We start from the raw sequence: 14,025 nt of genomic DNA on the forward strand, positions 1-14,025 counted from the left end.
GCTTTGGCCAAAAGTAGTGCACTATGTAGGGAATAGGGTATCACCTGGGATGCAGCCCACAACTATGCATCTTAAATCAACTTCTGTACATTGAGGCTGGCTTTATATAGGCAGTGGCTACTATAACTACTCACATACAGCCTTATTCTAAAATGGATTCAATTGTTATTTTTTCCCCTCATCAATCTACACACAATACCCATAATGACATCACAATACCCCATAATGACTTCACAATACCCCATGTCAAAGCAAAAACAAGTTTTTAAAAATGTTTGGAGAAAAAAATGAAATATCAAATTTACATAAGTATTCAGACCCTTTACTCAGTACTTTTTTGAAGCACCTTTGGCAGCGATTACAGCCTTGAGTCTTCATGGGGATGACTCTACAAGCTTGGCACACCTGTATTTGGGGAGTTTTCCCCATTCTTCTCTGCCAGATCCTCTTAAGCTCTGTTGGGTTGGATGGGGAGTGTCGCTGCACAGCTATTTTCAGGTCTCTCCAGAGCTGTTCGATTGGGTTCAAGTCCGGGCTCTGGCTGGGCCACTCAAGGACATTTAGAGACTTGTCCCGAAGCAACTCCTGCATTGTCTTGGCTGTGTGCTTAGGGTCGTTGTCCTGTTTGAAGGTGAACCTTCGCCCCTGTCTAAAGTCCTGAGCGCTCTGGAGCAGGTTTTCATTAAGGATATTAATTCACTTTTGCTTGGCTTTCAGGCCAAAGAGTTCAATCTTGGTTTCATCAGACCAGAGAATCTTGTTTCTCATGGTCAGAGTACTTTAGGTGCCTATTGGCAAACTCGAAGCGGGCTGTCATGCCTTTTACTGAGAAGTGGCTTCTGTCTGGCCACTCTACCATAAAGGCCTGATTGGTGGAGTGCTGCAGAGATGATTGTCCATCTGGAATGTTCTTCCATCTCCTTAGAGGAACTCTGGAGTTCTGTCAGAGTGGCCATCAGGTTCTTGGTCATATCCCTGACCAAGGCCCTTCTCCCCCGATTGCTCAGTTTGGCCAGGCTGCTAGCTCTAGGAAGAGTCTTGGTGGTTCCAAACTTCTTCCATTTAAGAATGATGGAGGCCACTATGTTCTTGGGGACCTTAAATGCTGCAGAAATGTTTTGGTACCCTTCCCCAGATCTATGCCTTTACACAATCCTGTCTCGGAGCTCTACGGACAATTCCTTCAATCTCATAGGACCTTATATAGACAGGTTGTGCCTTTCCAAATCATGTCCAATCAATTTAATCGACCCTAGGTGGACTCCAATCAAGTTGTAGAAACGGAAACAGGATGCACCTGACCTCAATGTCAAATGTCATAGCAAAGGGTCTGAATACTGATGTAAATAAGGTATTTCTGTTTATAATTTTCAATAAATTTGCTATCATTTCTAAAAACTTGCTTTCACTTTGTCATTATGGGTTAGTGTGTAGATCGATGACATGTTTTTATTTAATCTATTTTAGAATAAGGCTGTAATGTACAGTAATACAATGTAAAGATAAAGATGCCGCCGAAGAACATGGCTGACATTTTACATTCTCCCAACTTATTTTTTAACTTATTGTGTACATAATGTTGCTGCTACCGTCTCTTATGACCGAAAATAACTTCTGGACATCATAAAAGCGTTTACTCACCGCGGACTGGAAGAAACGTTTTCCTTTAACGAGTCCGACGAGAAGGAGATCCTGCTTTCACTGGAACGGGCCAGATTCACGCCTGTTACGTGAAGAAAAGACGCCGGAAAAGGGGACGCAGATCGGGGATCCTTCTGAGAAGCCGGAGGCGAGCGAGTAAACTCCCAATGCCTTCCATTCTCCTTGTTAACGTGCAATCATTAGAAAATAAAATTGATGACCTACTATTAAGATAATCCTGCCAATGGGACATTAAACTGTAACATCTTATGTTTCATCAAGACGTGGCTGAACGAAGAAACGGAAAATATAGAGCTGGCAGGATTTTCCATGCACTGGCAGAACAGAGAACTCTGGTAAGATGAGGGGTGGGGGTGTGTGTCTAGTATTAAAGAAGTCTTGAGGTATTGCTTGCCTGAGGTAGAGTACCTTATGATAAGCTGTCAACCAAGAGAGTTCTCATCTGTACTATTCGTAGCCGTCTATTTACCACCACAAAGCGAAGCTGGCACTAAGACCGCTCTCAACCAACTCTATAAGGCCATAAGCAAAGAAGAAAATGCTCACCCAGAAGCAGCGCTCCTAGTGGCCTGGGACTTTAATGCAGGCAAACTTATATCAGTATTCCCAAATTTGACCAGCGTGTCACATGTTCAACCAGGGAAAAAATAAATCCCAGACCACCTTTACTCCACACACACAGATGCATACAAAGCTCTCCCCCGCGCTCCATTTGGCAAATCTGCACCATCCAGAGCATCCTGACCGGTTGCATCACCGCCTTCTATGGCAACTGCTCGGCATCTGACCATAAGGTGCTACAGAGGGTAGTGTGAACGGCCCAGAACATCACTGGGGCCAAGCTTCCTGCCATCCAGGACCTATATAATAGGCGGTGTCAAAGGAAAGCCAATAAAATTGTCAGAGACTCCAGTCACCCAAGTTATAGACTGTTTTCTCTCCCACCGCACAGCAAGCGGTACCGGAGCGCCAAGTCTAGGACCAAAAGGATCCTCAAAACATTCTACCCCCAAACTATTATTCTGCTGATCAATTCATAAAAATCGCTACAGGACAATTTACATTGACCTCCCTCCTTGTACACTGCTGCTACTCACTGTTTATTTGTTACCTATGCATAGTCACTTCGCCCCCACCTACATGTACAGATTACCTCAACTAGCCTGTACCCCTTGCACACTGACTCGGTACCGGTGCCCCCTGTGCCCCCTTGTTATTCTTATTGTGTTACTTTTTATTATGACTTTTTATTGTAGCCTAGGCTTGTAAGTCAGCATTTCAACAGTAAAGTCTACACTGTTGGTTAAGGGCTTGTAAGTCAGCATTTCACGGTAAAGTCTACACTGTTGGTTAAGGGCTTGTAAGTAAGCATTTCAACAGTAAAGTCTACACTGTTGGTTAAGGGCTTGTAAGTCAGCATTTCACGGTAAAGTCTACACTGTTGGTTAAGGGCTTGTAAGTCAGCATTTCAACAGTAAAGTCTACACTGTTGGTTAAGGGCTTGTAAGTCAGCATTTCACGGTAAAGTCTACACTGTTGGTTAAGGGCTTGTAAGTCAGCATTTCACGGTAAAGTCTACACTGTTGGTTAAGGGCTTGTAAGTCAGCATTTCAACAGTAAAGTCTACACTGTTGGTTAAGGGCTTGAAAGTCAGCATTTCAACAGTAAAGTCTACACTGTTGGTTAAGGGCTTGTAAGTCAGCATTTCACGGTAAAGTCTACACTGTTGGTTAAGGGCTTGTAAGTCAGCATTTCACGGTAAAGTCTACACTGTTGGTTAAGGGCTTGTAAGTCAGCATTTCAACAGTAAAGTCTACACTGTTGGTTAAGGGCTTGTAAGTCAGCATTTCACGGTAAAGTCTACACTGTTGGTTAAGGGCTTGTAAGTCAGCATTTCAACAGTAAAGTCTACACTGTTGGTTAAGGGCTTGAAAGTCAGCATTTCAACAGTAAAGTCTACACTGTTGGTTAAGGGCTTGTAAGTCAGCATTTCACGGTAAAGTCTACACTGTTGGTTAAGGGCTTGTAAGTCAGCATTTCACGGTAAAGTCTACACTGTTGGTTAAGGGCTTGTAAGTCAGCATTTCAACAGTAAAGTCTACACTGTTGGTTAAGGGCTTGTAAGTCAGCATTTCACGGTAAAGTCTACACTGTTGGTTAAGGGCTTGTAAGTCAGCATTTCAACAGTAAAGTCTACACTGTTGGTTAAGGGCTTGTAAGTCAGCATTTCACGGTAAAGTCTACACTGTTGGTTAAGGGCTTGTAAGTCAGCATTTCACGGTAAAGTCTACACTGTTGGTTAAGGGCTTGTAAGTCAGCATTTCACGGTAAAGTCTACACTGTTGGTTAAGGGCTTGTAAGTCAGCATTTCACGGTAAAGTCTACACTGTTGGTTAAGGGCTTGTAAGTCAGCATTTCAACAGTAAAGTCTACACTGTTGGTTAAGGGCTTGTAAGTCAGCATTTCACGGTAAAGTCTACACTGTTGGTTAAGGGCTTGTAAGTCAGCATTTCACGGTAAAGTCTACACTGTTGGTTAAGGGCTTGTAAGTCAGCATTTCAACAGTAAAGTCTACACTGTTGGTTAAGGGCTTGTAAGTCAGCATTTCAACAGTAAAGTCTACACTGTTGGTTAAGGGCTTGTAAGTAAGCATTTCAAGGTAAAGTCTACACTGTTGGTTAAGGGCTTGTAAGTCAGCATTTCAACAGTAAAGTCTACACTGTTGGTTAAGGGCTTGTAAGTCAGCATTTCAACAGTAAAGTCTACACTGTTGGTTAAGGGCTTGTAAGTCAGCATTTCAACAGTAAAGTCTACACTGTTGGTTAAGGGCTTGTAAGTCAGCATTTCAACAGTAAAGTCTACACTGTTGGTTAAGGGCTTGTAAGTCAGCATTTCAACAGTAAAGTCTACACTGTTGGTTAAGGGCTTGTAAGTAAACATTTCAACAGTAAAGTCTACAATGTTGGTTAAGGGCTTGTAAGTCAGCATTTCAACAGTAAAGTCTACACTGTTGGTTAAGGGCTTGTAAGTCAGCATTTCAACAGTAAAGTCTACACTGTTGGTTAAGGGCTTGTAAGTCAGCATTTCAACAGTAAAGTCTACACTGTTGGTTAAGGGTTTGTAAGTCAGCATTTCAACAGTAAAGTCTACACTGTTGGTTAAGGGCTTGTAAGTCAGCATTTCACGGTAAAGTCTACACTGTTGGTTAAGGGCTTGTAAGTCAGCATTTCAACAGTAAAGTCTACACTGTTGGTTAAGGGCTTGTAAGTAAACATTTCAACAGTAAAGTCTACACTGTTGGTTAAGGGCTTGTAAGTCAGCATTTCACGGTAAAGTCTACACTGTTGGTTAAGGGCTTGTAAGTCAGCATTTCAACAGTAAAGTCTACACTGTTGGTTAAGGGCTTGTAAGTCAGCATTTCAACAGTAAAGTCTACACTGTTGGTTAAGGGCTTGTAAGTCAGCATTTCACGGTAAAGTCTACACTGTTGGTTAAGGGCTTGTAAGTCAGCATTTCACGGTAAAGTCTACACTGTTGGTTAAGGGCTTGTAAGTCAGCATTTCAACAGTAAAGTCTACAATGTTGGTTAAGGGCTTGTAAGTCAGCATTTCAACAGTAAAGTCTACACTGTTGGTTAAGGGCTTGTAAGTCAGCATTTCAACAGTAAAGTCTACACTGTTGGTTAAGGGCTTGTAAGTCAGCATTTCACGGTAAAGTCTACACTGTTGGTTAAGGGCTTGTAAGTCAGCATTTCACGGTAAAGTCTACACTGTTGTTTAAGGGCTTGTAAGTCAGCATTTCACGGTAAAGTCTACACTGTTGGCTAAGGGCTTGTAAGTAAGCATTTCACGGTAAAGTCTACACTTGTTGTATTCGGCGCATGTGGCAAATAAAGTTTGATTTGATTAATGTAACAAAATGTGGAAAAAGTCAAGGGGTCTGAATACTTTCCGAAAGCACTGCATGTCCTGACCGGAAAACACCACTTTACATGGGACAATACACTACAGTAGCATTCCTATACGTGCTGACAAATCTAATGAAAGAAAGAAAGCCCTACTGGATCTGCATGACTTTGTTCAAGCCCTAAACAAACACACCCGTTTGTGCTAATCAAGGTCCTGATGAGCAGCTGATTAGTAGAATGGTCTGAAGAATAATCCGGCAGCAGGGTAGCTCTCCAGAAAGAGGGTTAGCTACCCCTGCAGAAGTATTACCCTTTGAAAATGAATACCATTTGCCATTTTAGTGGCCCCAGGATGGAATCGAACCCATGATCCTGACATTGCAGGCGCCATACTTTAGTAACTGAGCCACAAAGTCCAACCTCACCTTGTTGAAGTCTTCGCTGGTGGCCCTCATCTCCTTCCAGGTCTTGTTGAGCAGCTGGATGCAGATGCAGAAGAACTCTTCGAAGGAGCGGTCGTGGGTGAAGAACATAGGGTGGAAATCATGACAGTTCTCACTGGCTGCGAAGACAGAGGTGGAGAAGAGGGCATAGTCAGAACATGTGTTTTAGAGAGAGGAGAAGAGGGCACAGTCAGAACATGTGTTTTAGAGAGAGGAGAAGAGGGTACAGTCAGAACATGTGTTTTAGAGAGAGGAGAGGAGGGTACAGTCAGAACATGTGTTTTAGAGAGAGGAGAGGAGGGTACAGTCAGAACATGTGTTTTAGAGAGAGGAGAGGAGGGTACAGTCAGAACATGTGTTTTAGAGAGAGGAGACGAGGGCACAGTCAGAGACTGACACTGGATGTTTGGATTTTAGGTGGGAAACTTACAGGTCAATTTACAGGTCGGCTGGCAAATGCTCAAGTTCGGCGGTACATTTTTAGGTTTTAAGGCGGCATCAGGGGATCTGAGGTTTAAAGACCTGAGACTGAACCCGCCTTTAATTAAATGAAGATCTCTTGCATGATAATCTATACATACATAATCCCCGAGGTTATGAGAACAAAGACATATCAACCCAGGTTATCAAACCAAGGCTAACCAACCCCTTATATCTGCATACTTGTATTTTAGATTCACTTGTCTTTCATTTTTCATTCACTGATGTTGCATCCCTGAATTTCAGTGTCTAAGACTGCCATGTGAGTACCGGGAACATGAACTTCAACTGGACTACGTCCCAAAATGGCACCCTTTTCCCAAAAAAGTGCACTACTTTGGACCAGGGCCCAAAGGTACACTCTAATCTAAAGTCAGTGGTATAAGAGCCATCAGTACAGAGATTCCCCATGGGCACAGATATACAGTAGCTATACGCATGTTGCTCCCTTATGATGAACTAAAACACTTCCATCCAGTTGATTACAGAATGAAAGCGATGGTGGGGGGCACACACGCTTGGCTCACGTTCCAGCCATACTTCAATACCCACATGGATGGCTGACTCATTCCTACACAGTTTGGACATGTATAGGCTTAAGTAGTGGGTGTATGCGTGTGTGAGAGCGCGGTATCGGAGCGCCATGTCTAGGTCCAAAAGGCTCCTTAAGAGCTTTTACCCCCAAGCCATAAGACTGCTGAACAATTAATCAAATGGCCACTGCTGCTACTCTCTGTTTATTATCTATGCATAGTCACTTTACCCCTACCTACATGTACAAATTACCTTGACTAACCTGTACCAAAGCACATTGACTCGGTGCCGGTAGCCCCTTTATATAGCCTTGTTACTGTTATTTTGTGTTTCTTTTTGTATTATGAGCTGAAATAAAAGATCCCAGAAATTTTCCAGAAAAGCTAATTTCTCTCAAATTCTGTGCACAAATGTGTTTACATCCCTGTTAGTGAGCATTTCTCCTATGCCAAGATAACCCATCCACCTGACAGGTGTGGAATATCAAGAAGCTGATTAAACAGTATGATCATTACACAGGTGCACTTTGTGCTGGGACTTGAAAGGCCCCTCTAAAATGTGCAGTTGTGTCACACAACACAATGCCACAGATGTCTCAAGTTTCGAGGGAGCCTGCAATTGGCATGCTGACTGCAGGAATGTCCACCAGAGCTGTTGCCAGAGAAATGAATGTACATTTTAAAGAATTTGGCAGACCACGTGTAACTATGCCAGCCCAGGACCTCTACATCTGGCTTCTACACCTGCGGTATCATCTGAGACCAGTCACCCAAACAACTGATGAAACTGAGGAGTATTTCTGTCTGTAATAAAGCCATATTTTGGGGGGAGAAAAAATCATCCTGATTGGCTGGGCCTGGCTCCCAAGTGGGTGAGCCTATGCCCTCCCAGGCCCACCCTTGGCTGCTCCCCTGTCAAGTTATGTGAAATCCATAGATTAGAGTCTAATGATGCTTTCCTTTTGTATTTTTTCTGTGAATTTCGTGATATCCAATTGGTAGTTACAGTCTTGTCCCATCGCTGCAACTCGCACTGCTTCTTGACACAATGCTCGCTTAACCCGGAAGCCAGCTGCACCAATGTGTCGGAGGAAACACCGTCCAACGTACATGCGCCCGGCTTGCCACAGGAGCCGCCAGAGCTCAATGAGACAAGAACATCCCGGCTGGCCAAACCCTTCCCTAACCTGGACGACACTGGGCCAATTATGTGCCGACTCATGGGTCTCCCGGTCGCGGCCGGCTGCGACCCAGCCTGGCATCGACTCCGGATCTGTAGTGACGCCTCTAGCACTGTGCCACTGTGCCTTATATCGCTGTGCCACTTGGGGGGCTCCTAAATAATGTATTTGAATTGACAGGGAAAGTTCTTAAATGATCTAGAATGTGAACACACACTATGGGCCTTTTCTGTTAACATTTCCACATGCATCTACAACAGAGACAGAGTTATTCTCCTGTACTGTGTGAGAAGATGAAGGCTCAGGATATGCCAAAACTCTGATGGGAGGCTGTGTGAGAGGTTGAAGGCTCTGAATACTGCACAACTCTGATGGGAGGCTGTGTGAGAGGTTGAAGGATCTGAATACTGTATGACTCTGTGGGAGGCTGTGGGAGAGGTTGAAGGCTCTGAATACTGCATGACTCAGATGGGAGGCTGTGTGAGAGGTTGAAGGCTCTGATTACTGTATGACTCTGATGGGAGGCTGTGTGAGAGGTTGAAGGCTCTGAATACTGTATGACTCTGATGGGAGGCTGTGGGAGAGGTTGAAGGCTCTGAATACTGCATAACTCTGTGGGAGGCTGTGGGAGAGGTTGAAGGCTCTGAATACTGTATGACTCTGTGGGAGGCTGTGGGAGAGGTTGAAGGCTCTGAATACTGCATGACTCTGATGGGAGGCTGTGGGAGAGGTTGAAGGCTCTGAATACTGTATGACTCTGATGGGAGGCTGTGTGAGAGGTTGAAGGCTCTGAATACTGCATGACTCTGATGGGAGGCTGTGTGAGAGGTTGAAGGCTCTGAATACTGCACGACTCTGATGGGAGGCTTCATGTGGTGATTAAAGGGAATGGCTCCTTCCTTCTCCTTTGTTTCTCCCTCCTTCTCCTCCTTTCCAACCTCTTTCCTGCCTCATTTCTCACTTGTTCTCATCCTTTTTCCTCCCTTGTTTCCCCCCCTGTCCTCAGCCAATGGTGTGGCCAGAGAGCTAATCTAACTGTTTCCCGAGGGAACTCCATTAGACTGCATTACATACACTGGGAGGGAGAAATCACTGTGTGTTTATTGGGTTACCGGATTCATCATAAACTCCCCACCGAGAGTGAAATCTGGTTTCTCAGCTCAATCCATCTACAGTGCCTTCAGAAAGTAGTCATACTCCTTGAATTATTCCACATTTTGTTGAGTTACAGCCTGAATTTAAAATTGATTAAATATATATTTTCTCTCACACATCTACACGCAATACCCTATAACGACAACGTGAAAACATGCTTTTAGAAATATTTAATTTACATACAGTACCAGTCAAATGTTTGGACACACCTACTCATTCAAGGTTTTTTCTTTCTTTTGACAATGTTCTGCATTGTAGAATAATAGACATCAAAACTATGAAATAACACATGGAATCATGTAACCAAAAAAAGTGTTAAATATATCAAAATATATTTGATCTTTTAGGTTCTTCAAAGTAGCCATCCTTAGCCTTGATGACAGCTTTGCACACAGGTTAAGTGTGCCTTGAATTCTAAATATATTACTGACAGTGTCACCAGCAAGGCAAGCCTTGTTAAAATGTATTTCCTTCTTAATGCATTTGAGACAATCAGTTGTGTTGTGACAAGGTAGGGGTGATATACAGAAGATGGCCCTATTTTGTAAAAGACAAAGTCCATATTATGGCTCGAACAGCTCAAATAAGCAAAGAGAAACAACAGTCCATCATTACTTTAAGACATTAAAGTTTCTTCAAGGGCAGTTGCAAAACCATGAAGCGCTATCATGAAACTGGCTCTCATGAGGACCGCCACAGGAAAGGAAGAACAGAGTTACCTCTGCTGCAGATGATAAGTTCATTAGAGTTACCAGCCTCAGAAATTTCAGACCAAATAAATGCTTCCCAGAGTTCAAGTGAAAGACACATCTCAACATCAACTGTTCAGAGGAGACTGTATGATACAAACATGGTTGAATTGCTGCAAAGAAACCAGTACTAAAGGACACCAATAAGAAGAAGAGACTTGCTTGGGCCAAGAAAGCTGAGCAATGGACATTAGACCGGTGGAAATATGTCCTTTGGTCTGATGCAACATTTGACCATTATTATTTTCGAAATTCTTCAAACTCTGTTGTTGATTATTCCTAGACAACCATTTTCAGGTCTTGACATAGTAAATTTAAGACCAAACTAACTCAGCCACATTCCCGGTCTTCTTGGTAAGCAACTCCAGTGTAGATTTGGCCTTGTGTTTTAGGTTATTGTCCTTCTGAAAGGTGAATTCATCTCCCAGTGTCAAGTGGAAAGCAGACTGAACCATTTTCCCCAAACATAACACTTTGTATTCAGGACAAAAAGTTAATTGCTTTGCCACATTTTTTGCAGTATTACTTTAGTGCCTTGTTGTAAACAGGATGCATGTTTTGGAATATCTTTATTCTGTACAGGCTTCTTTACTTTCACTCTGTCAATTAGGTTAGTATTGTGGAGTAACTACAATGTTGCTGATCTATCCTCAGTTTTCTCCTATCACAGCCATTAAAATATGTAACTGTTTTAAAGTCACCATTGGCCTCAAATCCCTGAGCTGTTTCCTTCCTCTCTAGCAACTGAGTTAGGAAGGATGACAGTATCTTTGTAGTGACTGAGTGTATTGATACACCATCCAAAGTGTAATTAGTAATTTCACCAGGCTCAATGGAATATTCAATGTCTGCATTTAAAAAAACAAATGTTTTTGACCATCTACCTATAGGTGCCCTTCTTTGCGAGGCACTGGAAAACCTCCCTGGTATTTGTGGTTGAATCTGTGTTTGAAATTCACTGCTCGACTGAGGGAGCTTACAGATCATTTTGATGTGTGTGTTTGTGTGTTTGAGGTAGTCATTCAAAAATCATGTTAAACACTTATTGCACACAGATTGAGTCCATGCAACTTATTATGTGACTTGCAAATGTTTACTCCTGAACTTATTTAGGCTTGCCATAACAAAGGGGTTAAATACTTTTCAGATTTTTATTTTTAATACATTTGTAAACATTTTAAAAAAAACTAATTCCACTTTTACATTATCGGGTATTGTGTGTAGGCCAGGGACAAAAAACTAAATTTAATCAAATTTAAATTCAGGCTGTAACAACAACATTTTGAAAAAGTCAAGTGAAGGTGTTGTACATTCTTCAGTGATATTGCGACTAACACCGTAGACATAGAACATTTTGATTTTGATATATTTCAATCAGCAAGGAAACTTGTATGACTTTTTATGTAGGTAAGGGTAAAGTGACTATGCATAGATAATAAACAGCGAGTAGCAGCAGTGTAACAAAAACAAAACACGGGGTAGCTTTTTGATGAGCTGTTCAGCTTGGGGCTAGAAGCCTTTCGGACCTAGACTTGGCGCTCCGCTCTCAATACACTGGGACAGGGTGGCTGCAGAGCTGCAGTCCTGGAGCTCTCTACTTTGTGATGCATCCTGGAGTCTATTCAGTCATGTGAAATGTTCGGAACATTGCAGATAGAAATAGAATGAATAGACCCGACACGATTTCCTATTCAATCTAAAAAAATAATAAAAAATAAAAAAAAACGTTCTACTCAATACTTTTCTATCTGAATGTTCTGTAACATCCTCCCTCCCACTATCCCCGACAGTGCACAGACACACCTCAGGTGACATTTGCTGGCATGTTCAGAACATGGTTATAACATGTTCATAACATGTTCATAGTGTCTGAACAACCTGACCTTTCCATCCCCGTGCAGAGAAGTCATTTTTTTCTTCACGTTGTATTATTCATACTGTTACTCTCCAACTAGGGTAATGTCTCCTGAATGGTAACTGAATATTTAAATCTAACCAACACAATTCTACCACGCAGAACAAATAATTGAAGAGATAAAAAATTAAATCTGGGCCATTCTACGCGTGACAAGCGATATGATGACAAAAACTCTGTTAAGAGGGAGAATATGGCCTGCAAGGGAAGTCAGAAGCTAATGTGAGAACTGATAATGACCTTTGTATTGAAGAGTTACGCCCCAAAGTCTTGATTCTTACAACACTTGATACATTTGGATTTGTAATGGGTGTGTCACAACATAATGAATGGAACAAATACATTACTACATACCACAGTATTACATAAGCAGTAACGCCCAACACATGACTGCATACCACAGTATTACATAAGCAGTAACGCCCAACACATGACTGCATACCACAGTATTACATAAGCAGTAACGCCCAACACATGACTGCATACCACAGTATTACATAAGCAGTAACGCCCAACACATTACTACATACCACAGTATTACATAAGCAGCAATGCACAAACAGAATGGAACAAACACATTATTGCATAACAAAGTGTTACCATAAGCAGTAACGCACAAACAGAATGGAACACAGTGATTTGTAAATATACAGTTTAAATCTGACAGACCCAGATATCCTGGGACATTGGTACACTATTTGACTATTTCCCTTCAGTCAGTTCTGTGTGTGCGTGTGTGTGCGCGCGTGTGTGTGTGTGTGTGTCTGTCTCTCTGTTTCTTCAAGAGGTTAGACTCGAACAGAAATAGACCATATAGCGACATCCTCTAAAGAACAAACGGCCATCAAGCTTCTAAACTGTCATCAAGGCAAAGGGTGACTACTATGAAGAATGTCAAATATAAAATAGATTTAGATTTGTTTAACATTTTTTGGGGTTACTACATGATTCCATGTGTTATTTCATAGTTTTGATGTCTTCACTATTATTTCCTATTAACAAACTATAGTTTTGGCAAGTTGGTTAGGACATCTACTTTGTGCATTACACGTCATTTTTCCAACAATTGTTTACAGACAAATTATTTCACTTATAATTCACTGTATCACAATTCCAGTGGGTAAGAAGCTAACATACACTAAGTTGACTGTGCCTTTAAATAGCTTGGAAAATTCCAGAAAATTATGTCATGGCTTTAGAAGCTTCTGATTGGCTAATTGACATCATTTGAGTCAATTGGATGTGTACCTGTGGATGTATTTCAAGGTCTACCTTCAATCTCAGTGCCCCTTTGCTTGACATCATGGGAAAATCTAAAGAAATCAACCAAGACCTCAGAAAAGAAATTGCAGACCTCCAAGTCTGGTTCATCCTGGGGAGCAATTTCCAAACGCCTGAAAGTACCACGTTCATCTGTACAAACAATAGTACGCAAGTATAAACACCATGGAACCACGCAGCCATCATACCGCTCAGGTATGAAAAGCAAATCAATCCCAGAACAACAGCAAAGGACCTTGTGAAGATGCTGGAGGAAACAGGTACACAAGTATCTATATCCACAGTAAAATGAGTCCAACTAAACTTCTGACTTCAACTGTAATTGCAAAAGTGTTTTCTAATGATCAATTAGCCTTTTAAAATGATAGACTTGGATTAGCTAACACAATGTGCCATTGGAACACAGGAGTGATGGTTGCGGATAATGGGCCTCTGTAGGCCTATGTAGATATTCCAGCTACAATAGTCATTTACAACATTAACAATGACTACACTGTATTTCTGATCAATTTTATGTTATTTTAATGGACAAAAAAAAACGTTTTTCTTGAGCCTGCTCTGGGAATGTCAGATACCACAACCCATCTCCTATCTATCCTCAGCTGTGACTGGGTGGTCGGTGCCCTGGGGGTAAAAGTTGTAATCTCAGAGACTTCTGTTTGATTTCAAGGCGGGCCACGAAGGCTCCAGAACATTGACGCCTGTCTGGACATAGCTAA

General features: G+C 42.0%; 1 protein-coding gene across 6 annotated transcripts in view; it reads right to left on the minus strand.

The window, feature by feature from the left end:
* LOC139373794 (engulfment and cell motility protein 1) overlaps positions 1 to 14,025 on the minus strand; it is a 162,960-nt gene that overhangs the window by 55,221 nt on the left and 93,714 nt on the right. For all 6 annotated transcript variants that reach the window (XM_071114795.1, XM_071114791.1, XM_071114793.1 and 3 more), the window contains one exon: positions 5,995 to 6,131. In XM_071114795.1, the coding sequence (XP_070970896.1) occupies positions 5,995 to 6,131 (137 nt within the window). The remainder of the gene's footprint in view (positions 1 to 5,994; positions 6,132 to 14,025) is intronic.

This window comes from Oncorhynchus clarkii, chromosome 18 (genome assembly GCF_045791955.1).
Source record: "Oncorhynchus clarkii lewisi isolate Uvic-CL-2024 chromosome 18, UVic_Ocla_1.0, whole genome shotgun sequence".
Classification (NCBI taxonomy): Eukaryota; Metazoa; Chordata; class Actinopteri; order Salmoniformes; family Salmonidae; genus Oncorhynchus; species Oncorhynchus clarkii.